Genomic DNA, 15,340 nt, shown 5'->3' with positions numbered 1-15,340 from the left:
GTTTTTAACACATTCTTTAAAGGGATAGTTCATCCAAAAAATGAAAATGCTATCCTCATTCACTCAAGCAGTTGTCCCAAACCTGTATGAATTTCTTTGTTCTGCTGAACACAAAGGATGATATTTGGAAGAATATCTGTAACCAAGCAGATTTCTGCAGCCATTGATTACCATAGTATTTCTCCTTTCTTTGTTCACGTCCATCAGGTCTAAAAGAAACATTAAATCATGAGAGATTTCAAATGAGAGACATCTCAAAGTCAAGATCACTAAAAGGACTGTTGAACTCATCAATCCCATCAAATCTGCTCAATTATGATCTACTTTAATGTCATGAAGATGATTTGTGTTATAAATCACTAGTTTGGTAAATCTGGTGAGCATCAGCATGTTCTTCAGTCTCATGATGTTTCATTCTGCAGGTTCTGGATCACTGGCGTTCTCTCTGTCCTCTCCTTCCAGATGCTTTCTGATAGTTCTGCCCAAAACAAACAGACGTGATGTGAGATCATCCAACAAAACGTCCGGTGCTCATCATGGCTGTTAAGACACTAATGAATGAATGAATGATGCGTTTATATAGTGTTGTGGAAATAATTCTATTCGAAAAATGAGGAGGGAGGAGACAAATGCAAACCTTTGAAAAGTCAAAGTATCAAAATGTTTTTATTTCTTGCAAGAAATTGTCAGTTCACATACAGAGAATGTCTGTCATGAGAAGAGCCAGGTTAGTTCCCCTTGGCATCATTATATACCCCTAACACATCCTGGGTCGGCTGCATCCAGTCTTGTTTACCTTAAAAGGAAACATCTTTGTTCAAGACCCCTTGTCTAACATAAATTCTAACTAGACAGCACAATACCCATGTCTGCAAAAGTTCCTGTTTTTAAGCTCCTTCATTTTCACACATTCTGCCTATCGCTAATTTGATCGAAGCTGCGCACATACTTTTCACACTTGAAGTACAATAGGTCACTTTGACATTTTGTTGTACACAGTTTCTTTGCTACTGAGTTTTCTATCACCCAGAACTTTTTGTTCCCGCAAGCTTGTCCTAACTTATGCATTTCTAAAAGCTTGGTTACATATCTTTAATAATGATTATATTTCTTTAAATGCTTCATGAGTACAAATACATGTTCAATGTTAACAAGTGATACACATCTAGGAGTAAAAGATTCACATCTATAAGTAAAAACACATCTAAGTAAAATGAACACTTCTAATAGTAAAAACACATCTAAGAGTCAAAAACAAATGTAAAATTTCCTTCACAATAGCGCTTTACTATGTTCTACTGTACACCCCGAGGTCTGTCCTCACCCACCACTGATGACACCAGCCACAGTGATACAGCACCAGTGCGCTTCATCAAGTTTGTATTTTTACATTTATTCCAAAAATTTTACATTTATTCCCGGAGTCAAGATGTTCAATCAAATGGAGAGAATTTACTGAGGAATAGTTTGCAGTTTCATCGGTAGAGCCAGCGACAGAGTCTCTCGAGGAGGCCAGACTCGACCTTACACAACATTTGATTACATCATTGCCAACAGGTGGACTACTTCTGATTGGCTAAGAACACGTATAGTCTAATCCATTTCCCACACATGAATAGATAGGAGGGCATGTCGCCGATGTCGCTAAACAGTGTCTTACAAGGCATTACCTGTTCAAATAAACACACCTGACCCAGCTAAACAGTGTCTTACAAAGCATAACCTGTTCAAATAAACACATCATATCCAGTCATAAGCGATTATATCCAATCATAACTGATCATATTTAATCATAAGCTAAGCAATCGTATCCAATCAAAAGCAATCATATCCAATCCCAAGCGATCATATCCAATCATAGCGTGATGGAGGCACTGCCTCCTCTCACAGGACTTCACGCATTAGGGAATCTGCTTTAAGTCAATGGTGAGAGAGGAGGCGCATCTCCTTCTGTAACTTCACCTGCCGGTGTTGCCTCCCTTGCCTCAGAGGAAACGTCCCGGATCACTCGTGCGGCTTCTCTCTGGTGTGGATCCTCTCGTGTGTTTTCAGACTTTCTGACTGACTGAATCTCTTGTCACAATGTGAACACTTGTAAGGTTTTTCTCCAGTGTGGATCCTCTCATGTGTTTTCAGATGTCCTGACCGATTGAATCTCTTGTCACAGTGTGAACACTTGTAAGGTTTTTCTCCGGTGTGAATCCTCTCATGTGATTTCAGATCTGTTAACTGATTGAATCTCTTGGCACAATGTGAACACTTGTAAGGTTTCTCTCCAGTGTGGATCCTCTCGTGTGTTTTCAGATGTCCTGACCGATTGAATCTCTTGTCACAGTGTGAACACTTGTAAGGTTTCTCTCCAGTGTGGATCCTCTCGTGTAATTTTAGAGTTGTTGACACACTGAATCTCTTGTCACAGTGTGAACACATGTAAGGTTTTTCTCCAGTGTGGATCCTCTGGTGTAGTTTTAAATTGCCTGCTGTAGTAAAAGTCTTCTCACACTCAAAGCACACAAAGTACTCTCTCACACCAGTGTGTATTTTCTGATGTCTATGTAAATATTGCAGCAGTGAAAAACTCTTTCCACACACAGAACATGAATGTGGCTTCTCCTTCGTATGAAGGGTCAGGTGTGTATTCAGGTTTGATGACAAAAGAAATGTTTTTCCACACTGATCACACTTGAACGGCTTTTCTCCTGTGTGGCTCCTCATGTGTTTCTTAAGGTTTGATGATACCGTGAAACTCTTCCCGCACTGATCACATGAGAATGGCTTCTCTCCCGTGTGAATTTTCATGTGTTGTGTAAGATGTGTTTTCCGGATGAAGCTCTTCCCACACTGTTCACATGAGAACGGCTTCTCTCCGGTGTGGATACTCATGTGATGCTCAAAACTTTTTTTGTTCGAGAATCTCTTTTTACATTGATCACACATGAATGGCTTCTCTCCAGTGTGGATTCTCATGTGTTCTTTAAGGCTTGCTGATCGCAAGAAACTCTTCCCACACTGATCACATGCGTACGGCTTCTCTCCAGTGTGGATTCTCATGTGTTCTTTAAGGCTTGCTGATCGCAAGAAACTCTTTCCACAGTGATCACATGTGTGTGGTTTCTCTCCAGTGTGGATCCTCATGTGCCACCTAAGATGTGATTTGAGTGTGAAAATCTTTCTGCACTGATCACATGTGAACATATCTCCCGTGTGGATTCTCATGTTTGAGAATCTCTTTTCATATTGATCACATGTAAACATCTCTCCGGTGTGGATTCTCATGTGTTCTTTAAGGTTTGATGATCGTGTGAAACTCTTCCCACACTGATCACATGAGAACGGCTTCTCTCCAGTGTGGATCCTCATGTGTTCTTTAAGGCTTGATGATTGTGTGAAACTCTTTCTGCACTGATCACACGAGTACGGCTTCTCTCCAGTGTGGATTCTCATGTGTTCTTTAAGGCTTGATGAAACCGTGAAACTCTTCCAACATTGATCGCATGCATACGGTTTCTCTCCTGTGTGGATCCTCATGTGTTCTTTAAGGATTGATGATTGTGTGAAACTCTTTCCGCACTGATCACATGAGTACGGCTTCTCTCCTGTATGAACTCTCATGTGAATCTGAAGACTTGTCTTTTGTGGGAAACTCTTTCCACACTGATCACACGAGTACGGCTTCTCTCCTGTATGAACTCTCATGTGACGCTCAAGACCACCTTTCCTTGAGAAACTCTTCCCGCACTGATCACAAGAGTACGGCTTCTCTCCGGTGTGAATTCTCATGTGGCGCTCAAGATGTTGTTTGATTGAGAAACTCTTTCCACACTGAGTGCAGGTGAAAGATTTCTTGGCTCTTGTTTTCTTTATAAATGTCTCTTTAGTCTTTGAGCGACTCAAAGGTTTTTCTCCAGGTTTGACATGATGTTCCTCCTCCACTTCACTCAGTTCTTCACTCTCCTCGCTCTCTTCCATCACGTCTGAAATTAGATAATTAATTTAACTTTTAGTACATCAAAATTGAAATTTTTGTGAAAGGACATACAGTGAAAGACAAAATTATTAGTTTCATTATTTTAAAAATAATTCCCAACAATAGTTCTCCACAAGTTTTAGGCATGTCTCCTGAATCGCAGCCCATTCCCCCTTAGCAATTCTCTCAAGCGCCTCCAGATTTGTTGATATCCTGGCAAGTATTCACTTTGCTTGTTTGGAGGTAGTTTTTCACTAGAAGTGAGGTTATCATGCTGGAAGACAAAACATTGACCCAAACCAAATTTTGTTGCACATTGCCTGAGGTTGTCTTTCAAAATCTTCTCGGGGTCTTCCTTTTTCATGATTCCTTCAACCCTGATCAGATTCCCACTGAAACATCCCCACATCATTATGCTTCCACCACGAACAGTGTTTGGTTTGAGTCAAGTCACCTTTATTTATATAGCGCTTTTTACAATGCCGATTGTTCCAACGCAGTGTACAGCCGCTCTAGAGAAAAGGGTGATGTCATCAGCTTATTTAAATTATCATGTAGTGACAATGTGGGCAGATCAGTAATTTAGTTGAAAATGTAGTGTCCCCAACTGAGCAAGCCAAAGGAGACAGTGGCAAGGAACCAAAACTCCATCAGGGGCATAATGGAGAAAAATAAACCTTGGGAGAAACCAGGCTCAGTCGGGGTGCCAGTTCTCCTCTGGCCAATAACATTACAGGTCAGTAGTCATATTAGATCGGAATATTCAAAGATTGGAGTCATCACGCCGGAGACGGGTTTATTGAGGATGCCATGTTGATGAGGCAATTATTAGATAGAAATATTCAAAAGATCGGAATCATCACGCCGAGGACGGGTTTATTGAGGATGCCGTATCAATGAGGCAATTATTAGATAGGAATATTCGAAAGATCGGAGATCGGATGTCTCTTTGAGACATCAATCCCAAACATGACTAAATCTTTCACTAGTGTCTTGGCAGTTGTTCTCGGGTCCTTTGAAACCTTTCCCATTCGTTTTCTTTCCAAAGTTTTTTAAATCTTCCTGTCTCTGTCATGATTTGATAAACATGTACATCCTTCTCCTCCTTTGTGAGCATTAACAATTCTTTTTCTGAAGTCTAACCTAATTTCTTTTGTCTTTGCCACAATGACAGTACATATTATTATACTAGTTGTTTTTGCAAGATACTAATCCTCAAATTTACAGGTTGGTCATTCCTCTGATTATTTTCCGGAAACAAGATCTCACCTAAATGATTTAAGTATAACAAGAAAAGTGACAGATAAAACTGAAATGTTTATGGACGATCTTTTAGTTCACCAGGCACCTCCGGAAAGCAGAGAAGAAAGAGAAAAAAAGTAAGAACGCAGCACGCAAAGCATTACCCTACGAGTGGAGGACTGATCCGGAGGGGAAAACAGATTATTCCGGTCATCAGACAAATGGAAAAGAGGAGCAAGAAATGAATGCATGATGTTAGAAATGTTATGTTAGTCAATTTGGAAGGTTCATCTTACAAGAGAAGTTTACGTTTCTTGAAATATAGTATAATTCAAACTTGGCTTGCAACAAAGTTTATATTTTAAGATGTGAGTGTAAGAATGGATTTCACCTGAGAATGAACTCAAGTGATCTAAGGTGCAATAAGACAATAAAACTTCACTCATCTGAATAGGAGATCGACAAGAGAAAACAAGACCCCACCCGGCCCAATGTTATCTCCCCTCCCTGCTGAGTCCTGACCCCTTTCACCCTCTCTTTTCTAAGGGCCCATACAATCATGCAAATCTTACAGATACTACAAGCTGTTTCTTAGTGGTCAAAATAAATATGTTTGGTGCGATTGGTAGAGAGGTTTCATTCCCACATCAGTAGAACAGGTCCGACACAACAACAACAAACAATGCTTGTTCTCCTGGGGCCCGTTCTTCGTACCTCGCGTTCTTGTGTTCCCTGAAGAGGGCAGATGCATCGATACTCGAAACCATGATCAGCAATGTATGGAGAGAGAATTGTGTCTTTATTACATGCGATAAAATAAATGATCCGAGAGAAAAAAAACAGTTTGAGGGAAAAAGTTATCACAATGATAGCAAAAAAGCATTTAATGAGAGAAAAAAAAATATTTGAGAGAAAAGGTTTTCATACCAATAGCAAAAAATAATAATATTTGAGACAAAAAAAAAAGTTTTGAGAGAAAGTATTTTCTCATAGAACATAAAAAAATATACATTTGAAATTTAAAAAATTATTTCTGAGAAAAACAATCTCTCAAAATACTTTGAAAAAAACTCTCAAATATATATATTTTTTGCTATCAGTGTGAAAACATTTTCTCAAAAAAAAAAAAGTGTTTCTCTCGAAACGCCTTTCTTTGCTCTCGATGCAATTTCTTGCTCTCGTGTCAGATTTTGCTTTCACTGTGAGAATTGTGTCATGGGCGGGGCCACGTTCCTATTGGCCAGTCGGGTGAGCATCGTCTTGTCTTGGGAGTGGAACTGAATCATTACACCATTGTTCGGTTCACCTCAGTGTTGCCAAGTCCGCGGTTTTCCCGCGGAATTGGGCTACTTCAACACTATTGCCGCGGGCTGTTTTTCATGTCCGCGGGTTGAAGCGACTCCAATTATATGATATTTAGCCCCGGGAATGCCAATTTTAGCAGGCAACCATGCCACATATTTAACCCCCCAAATGCGATTTTTACTGGAGATGCCCCCCTGAAACGAGATTGGGCTTGTTTTGGGCTAGTTTTGAGTAGCAATTGGGCGGGTTTTGTTGTGAAAACCTGGCAACCCTGGTTCACCTGCATGATACCGCCTCTGCCTTATGGCTAGTTTAGTTGAGCACGGACACTCCAATGTTTGGATCAGATGAACAAGTTCAGCATCACTGAAGATTAAACATTAAAAAATGGCACTCATATTCAGGAATGAGTGTGTATTATATTATTTGCTTGCTAATCGCTAGTAAAGCTAACCAGCCATCATGCTAGGTAAACTTGCAAACTCACCTGGTTTATATACTATTTTTAAATCAAATGCCAAATGAATGTTTTGATTTAGATAGTTTCACGCCTTATTTAGTGAGTAGTGAGCTGGTTTCTACCTTTGCACTTGCTAGCCTCAAAGCACCTGAAGAGTAACTGTTTGTTCATCATATACAACCTCCGGTACAACTATCAACTAACGTTAGTATGCATGGAAGGTGGCAACCCTATAGCTATCATCATCTATAGCAAATGCATCATTCTGGTGCACTCTGAGAGTAACATTAAGAGGTTAAATTTATGCTGCTATATTTATAGCATATATTTCACATATGCATAGCCTTCATGTCAACTTATCTGTATTTCCTCCATTTAAATTGCATAGTCTAAGGCAAAGATTTTAGAGCGTAAGTTATATTGCTCTATACTAAAATATTTATTATATTTTGCCAATATCTCGTTTTAGACAATATCCTCATTACTGTACGTACAGTACACTAACTCACAGTAACTCACCAAAAAATACAGTAACTCACCAAAAGGGTTTTTTCGTGTTCCAAAGGTTGTAGTACATTCCTACTGACCAGACTGACTTACTACAGGTGACATTATGCCAATATCGCCCTTACTGTACGTACAGTACACTAATATTTATAGAAAAACAAATACAGTAACTCACCAAAAGGGTTTTTCGTGTTCCAAAGGTTGTAGTACATTCCTACTGGCCAGACTGACTTACTACAGGTGACATTATGCCAATATCGCCCTTACTGTACATATAGTACACTAATATTTATAGAAAAACAATTACAGTAACTCACTAAAAAAATGTTTTCGTGTTCCAAAGGTTGTAGTACATTCCTACTGGCCAGAATTACTTACTACAGGTGACATTATGCCAATATGGCCCTTACTGTACGTACAGTACACTAATATTTATAGAAAAACAATTACAGTAACTCACTAAAAAAATGTTTTCGTGTTCCAAAGGTTGTAGTACATTCCTACTGGCCAGACTGACTTACTACAGGTGACATGATGCCAATATCGCCCTTACTGTACTTACAGTACACTAATATTTATAGAAAAAAATACAGTAACTCACCAAAAGTGTTTTTTCGTGTTCCAAAGGTTGTAGTACATTCCTACTGGCCAGACTGACTTACTACAGGTGACAAGATGCTAATATCGCCCTTACTGTACGTACAGTACACTAATATTTATAGAAAAAAATACAGTAACTCACCAAAAGTGTTTTTTCGTGTTCCAAAGGTTGTAGTACATTCCTACTGACCAGACTGACTTACTACAGGTGACATTATGCCAATATCGCCCTTACTGTACGTACAGTACACTAATATTTATAGAAAAACAAATACAGTAACTCACCAAAAGGGTTTTTCGTGTTCCAAAGGTTGTAGTACATTCCTACTGGCCAGACTGACTTACTACAGGTGACATTATGCCAATATCACCCTTACTGTACGTACAGTACACTAATATTTATAGAAAAACATGACTGTAATTCACCAAAAGGGTTTTTTCGTGTTCCAAAGGTTGTAGTACATTCCTACTGGCCAGACTGACTTACTACAGGTGAAATTATGCCAATATCACCCTTACTGTACGTACAGTACACTAATATTTATAGAAAAACAATTACAGTAACTCACTAAAAAAATGTTTTCGTGTTCCAAAGGTTGTAGTACATTCCTACTGGCCAGACTGAATTACTACAGGTGACATGATGCTAATATCGCCCTTACTGTACGTACAGTACACTAATATTTATAGAAAAAAATACAGTAACTCACCAAAAGTGTTTTTTCGTGTTCCAAAGGTTGTAGTACATTCCTACTGGCCAGACTGACTTACTACAGGTGACATTATGCCAATATCACCCTTACTGTACTTACAGTACACTAATATTTATAGAAAAACAATTACAGTAATTCACCAAAAGGGTTTTTTCGTGTTCCAAAGGTTGTAGTACATTCCTACTGGCCAGACTGACTTACTACAGGTGAAATGATGCCAATATCACCCTTACTGTACGTACAGTACACTAATATTTATAGAAAAAAAATTACAGTAACTCACTAAAAAAATGTTTTCGTGTTCCAAAGGTTGTAGTACATTCCTACTGGCCAGACTGACTTACTACAGGTGACATGATGCCAATATCGCCCTTACTGTACGTACAGTACACTAATATTTATAGAAAAACAATTACAGTAACTCACTAAAAAAATGTTTTCGTGTTCCAAAGGTTGTAGTACATTCCTACTGGCCAGACTGACTTACTACAGGTGACATGATGCCAATATCGCCCTTACTGTACGTACAGTACACTAATATTTATAGAAAAAAATACAGTAACTCACCAAAAGTGTTTTTTCGTGTTCCAAAGGTTGTAGTACATTCCTACTGGCCAGACTGACTTACTACAGGTGACATTATGCCAATATCACCCTTACTGTACTTACAGTACACTAATATTTATAGAAAAACAATTACAGTAACTCACTAAAAAAATGTTTTCGTGTTCCAAAGGTTGTAGTACATTCCTACTGGCCAGACTGACTTACTACAGGTGAAATTATGCCAATATCGCCCTTACTGTACGTACAGTACACTAATATTTATAGAAAACAAATACAGTAACTCACCAAAAGGGTTTTTTCGTGTTCCAAAGGTTGTAGTACATTCCTACTGGCCAGACTGACTTACTACAGGTGACATTATGCCAATATCACCCTTACTGTACGTACAGTACACTAATATTTATAGAAAAACAAATACAGTAACTCACCAAAAGGGTTTTTTCGTGTTCCAAAGGTTGTAGTACATTCCTACTGGCCAGACTGACTTACTACAGGTGACATTATGCCAATATCACTCTTACTGTACGTACAGTACACTAATATTTACACTAATTGTCTCAAGATGGCGCCGAGGATGGCTGCTACGTCGCGAGCTCCGCTGAAACATTGTAGTTTTTTGTTTGTTCTGTTTATAGTTCTTATGTTTTTCGTCTTGGATGTTGTCTGCCTTACTAAGTACGACAGACAGACACTTTTGGACATTGGTTCGGCAATCGCACACCGAAAACCGGACTTTAAATTCTTCAGTGACGACACGCTGCTTACAAACACAGCAGCGGAACCCTTTGTCTGGACGGCCCGACCACGCAAACGCGGCCGGAGAAGGGGATGTAGAGCCGGCGTACTTATCAGAGTAAGACGCCGCGCAAACCGACCCCCGCTTCCCAGTATTTTACTGGCTAATGTTCAGTCTCTGGACAATAAACTCTGCGAGCTGAGAGCACGGATCTCTTTCCAGCGAGACACGAGGGACTGCTGCATTATCTGCCTTACAGAAACCTGGATGTCCGCTGAGATTCCAGATTCGGCCATCGAAACCACGGGGTTCTCCGTGCACCGTATGGACAGAGAAAAAGATCTCTCAGGGAAAAGCAAAGGCGGGGGTGTATGTTTTATGATCAACCGATCCTGGTGTGATCAGAGGAACGTACATTCTATCAAGTCTTTCTGTTCTCCTGATCTGGAATTTCTCATGCTTCTGTGCCGACCATTCTGGCTACCGAGGGAATTCACCGCGGTCATCTTCACAGCTGTGTATATTCCCCCGCAAGCCGACACAGACCGGGCACTAAAGGAACTGTATAGGACAGTGAGTGAGCAGGAAACCGCGCATCCTGAGGCTGCGTTTATTGTGACCGGAGACTTTAACAAAGCCAACTTCAAGCGCATCGCACCCAAATACCACCAACATGTTAGCTTCAACACGCGAGGGAACCGTGTTTTAGACCACTGTTACTTCCCCTTCAAGGATGGATACAAATCACTCCCACGCCCACCATTCGGCAAATCAGATCACGCGTCCATCCTCCTTTTGCCCGCATATAGGCAAAGACTCAAACAGGAAGCACCCGCCCTCAGAACCATCCAGTGCTGGTCGGACCAATCAGATTCTATGCTACAAGATTGTTTTGATCACGCGGACTGGGAGATGTTCCGGTCGGCCTCTGATGACGACATCGAGGTTTACGCTGATAGCGTAACGTGTTTCATCAGGAAGTGCGTAGATGACGTTGTTCCGACCAAAACAATTTGGCTGTACCCAAACCAGAAGCCGTGGCTAAATGGGGATGTTCGCGCGGCACTCAATGCGCGGACCTTTACTTTTAACTCCGGTAATGCGGAGGAGCATAAACAAGCAAGTTATGCCCTCCGGAAAACCATCAGAGCAGCAAAACGGCAGTACAGGGACAAGATTGAAGGACAGTTCAACACCACCGACTCCAGAAGCATGTGGAGGGGAATTAACACCATCACGGACTATAAAGGGAACACAAACTCCACCGTGAACACCGCTGCCTCTCTCCCGGACGAGCTCAACACCTTCTATGCTCGCTTTGAGGGAACTAACACCGCCCTCGCGGAGAGAGAGCTCGTGGCTGAAGATGCAGAGGTTAGTGCACTCTCCGTATCTGTCGCGGATGTAACCCGATCCTTCCGGCGGGTGAACGTCCGTAAAGCTGCGGGTCCAGACGGCATTCCCGGCCGTGTGATCAGAGCGTGCGCGCACCAACTGGCTGGAGTTTTCACGGACATTTTTAACCTGTCCCTCTCCCTGTCTGTGGTCCCCACATGCTTCAAAACGTCCACTATTGTGCCTGTACCTAAGCAGTCAAAAACCACCTGCTTAAACGACTGGCGTCCTGTTGCTCTGACCCCCATCATCAGTAAATGCTTTGAGAGACTAGTCAGAAACCACATCTGCTCTGTTCTCCCCCCCTCACTGGACCCACTGCAGTTTGCATACCGCACAAACCGCTCCACTGATGATGCCATTTCATCTACAATACACACTGCTCTCTCCCACCTGGAAAAGAGGAACACATATGTGAGAATGCTGTTTGTGGACTACAGCTCAGCATTCAACACCATTGTGCCCTCCATACTTGACATGAAACTCCGGGCTCTAGGCTTAAACAGCCTGTTATGCAGCTGGATCCTGGACTTCCTGTCAAACAGACATCAGGTGGTCAGAATGGGCAGTAACATCTCCTCATCACTGACCCTCAACACTGGAGCCCCTCAGGGTTGTGTTCTCAGCCCACTCCTGTACTCCTTGTACACACATGACTGTGTGGCAACCCACAGCTCCAACACCATCATCAAGTTTGCTGACGATACGACGGTGGTAGGTCTTATCACCGACAATGATGAAACGGCCTACAGAGAGGAGGTGCACACTCTGACACGGTGGTGTCAGGAGCACAACCTCTCCCTCAACGTCAGCAAGACCAAGGAGCTGGTGGTCGACTTCAGGAGGAACGAGAGAGAACACCGCCCCATCACCATCGATGGAGCACCGGTGGAGAGAGTCAGCAGCTTCAAGTTCCTCGGTGTCCACATCACAGAGGAACTCTCATGGTCCGTCCACTCCGAGGCCGTTGTGAAGAAGGCTCATCAGCGCCTTTTCTTCCTGCGACGGCTGAGGAGGTTTGGAATGAACTGCCACATCCTCACACGCTTCTACACCTGCACCATCGAGAGCCTGCTGACTGGCTGCATCACCACCTGGTACGGCAACAGTACCGCCCGCAGCCGCAAAGCCCTGCAAAGGGTAGTGCGCACGGCCAGCTGCATCATCGGAGGTGAGCTTCCCTCCCTCCAGGACATTTACGCCAGGCGGTGTGTGAAGAGAGCTCAGAGGATCATCAGAGACTCTAGCCACCCGAACCATGGGCTGCTCTCACTGCTGCCATCAGGCAGACGGTACCGCAGCATCAGAACACGCACCAGCCGACTCCAGAACAGCTTCTTCCCACAAGCAATCAGACTACTTAACTCCTGATCCATCAGGATCATAACACACACTGGACAGAATATCACTCCGCACAACCCACTGTAGATACACACACATTATATACACATTTATGTATCATTTATTATTTATCATTTATCATATAGCACCTATTGTACATAATTGGATCTCTACTGTGAATAATAATGTATACTGTACATTGTATATTATTATTATTATTATAGCGTAATGTATACTGTTTAATGTATGTTTAGTGTATATTGTTTAAAGTATATGTATATTGTAAGTATGTGTATATTGGTTAAAGCTGTGAGAACTACACTCACATTGTGTAAATTATTTATTGTTTATTGTAGTGTATACTGTGCTGTGAGTAATTGTGGGCGCATCAGATGTGCAATCTGATGCTGCTTTAAATGTTGTACATGTCATGTCATGACTACTATGTTGCTCGGAACTGCACCAAGAATTTCACCTGCTGTTGCACTTGTGCATATGGCTGTGTGACAATAAAGTGATTTGATTTTGATTTGATTTGATTTGATATTTATAGAGAAAAAATCCCACGAAAATAACATTCCTACTAGCCAGACTACAAGTGCAAGTTGATTGTCCCTACATAACAAACCAAAATAATTGTTGTAATTGTAACATAAAATGTTTTTGGATTTGAACACTGCTGTTTTATTATCTGTTCAATTGTTCATGGAATACCACTTGGATTAGATATAACAGTTGTATTTCAGGGATTATTCCTTGTTAATAGACTTAAATCGCAATATCACCTCTTCATTATTTTCTTGTTGTGGAACCTCCCTGATGAAAACTGAGTTGAATTTAAGATGTCGTTATCATCATCAACCCCTTTTACTTATTGCATTGTCTTTTAATGTATTTATTTATTTTATTGATGTGACTAAAGAAATGTTCCAATAAAGTAAATTTCTCTGTATGTGTTGACCTTTTGATAAACAAAAAAACACCATTCTGTATGAATTACACAACTGTTTTCTCATGGACAAGAAGAAACACAAACTGGTATTTTCATCTTTGAGGTAACATTTGGTAGGTGTAACAATGTGTTTTGGTTTTGTTTTCTGTAAATCACTGTTGGTGAGTTCTCAAGTCTATTTATTGTCAAGTCTGTTACAAGTCAAGTCATCAAATGTCAAGTCATTTGTTTTGTATCAGTTAATGTTCTGTTCACTTTGGATTTGTAAATAAACCTGCACTTGGGTTAATCACATCAAGCTAGTCATTAGTGGATCTCCGTTACAGTAGGGGTTAAAGGACCACACACACAAACTGTAAAAAAAAAAAATCCAAATTTTAGATTAATACAAAGAAAGAGGTTTAATCAACACAAACAGAAAATATTGTTTGATTACATTTGATAACATCTAAACAATATTAATTATATACTTTGGTTTCTCATAAGAACAATGTTGTAGTAACATCATGAAAATGTTGGTATCTAAATTTAAAAGAATGTTCTGCAGAACAAATGATAAAAGTTCATAAAAACGTTATATTGAAACTTATACCATTACCAACTATATATGAGTAATGTAAAGGTTTTATGTAAAAGTAGTCTTTGTAATTACAGTTTTATTTTGTCTTTGGAATAAAAATATTTGTTTACTTGGGTATTTCCTTTCTTTTTTCTTTTTTTGGGGTCGGATTTATTTTTGATGGCTTTTAATTTGAACTAAACAGTGCGTCCGCGTTGCTTTCGCGATCGTCTCATTTGAGTATATATATAATTTTTCCAGCAATGCTTATTTTTGACATTCTGCATTCTTCTGTCTTATCTTCAGCGAACTGGTGAGTAAAACAACAATTGCTAATCGTGACAGTCGACTGTCAACAGCATTATGCATAAACTAGTGAATCTAGAATTTAGCAAAATAGAATTTATGGGGCCACTCCTATAAATAGGCCTTTATGTCAGCGTCAGACTATATAATGATTAAATTAATAGAAATGTTGTCATCGGGGTCTGAGGATGATGCAAGCGAAGTTTAGTTAGGCTCTGCTGCCCAGGTAAAAAAAAAAAAAGACCATATGAAATAAATGCAGTACGGTTTCAGTACTTGGAACCCTCAATATAGTTAATTTTTGTTTAGATGAGTATGTATTTGTTGAAATTTAACATTAAGAATTATCGACTAAAAACAAGTATTTGGTATAAGCTGTTATAGATCCTAAATAATTGATTTATTAACTTAAGACTGTCACATACATATTGCATATAACAGCATTTGTGCATTTTAAACCTTCAACTTCAATATACGTTCATGTTTTTTACCGTTTTGTCATTTTTATTGTAATATTTGAACTGTCTATTCAATAACTTTGTAGAATATGACTCGTGGTAGGAAAAAAAGGCAACAAAGGACCTGTGGGAGTTAGCAGGTGGGTTCAGTGGTGTTGTGAAAGAGTTCTCAAGGGTGAATGTTGGACATACCATACCATATAATTCAGATATCTGGACCAATCTGTCGCTG

General features: G+C 40.3%; 1 protein-coding gene across 2 annotated transcripts in view; it reads right to left on the bottom strand.

Annotated features, from left to right (window-relative positions):
* Positions 1-631: 631 nt before the first annotated feature.
* LOC307132110 (uncharacterized protein) overlaps positions 632-15,340 on the bottom strand; it is a 32,602-nt gene continuing 17,893 nt past the window's right edge. Inside the window, exon 3 of one of the 2 annotated variants that reach the window (XM_079826259.1) lies at positions 632-3,974. In XM_079826259.1, coding sequence (XP_079682385.1) covers positions 2,005-3,974 — 1,970 coding nt within the window. In that variant the 3' untranslated portion in view covers positions 632-2,004. The remainder of the gene's footprint in view (positions 3,975-15,340) is intronic. The other variant, XM_079826260.1, reaches the window with a different exon arrangement.

This window comes from Gobio gobio, assembly GCF_949357685.1.
Source record: "Gobio gobio genome assembly, chromosome: 1".
NCBI lineage: Eukaryota > Metazoa > Chordata > Actinopteri > Cypriniformes > Gobionidae > Gobio > Gobio gobio.
The sequence above is the reverse complement of the archived record's forward strand: the minus strand, read 5'-3'. Positions and strand labels throughout refer to the sequence as shown.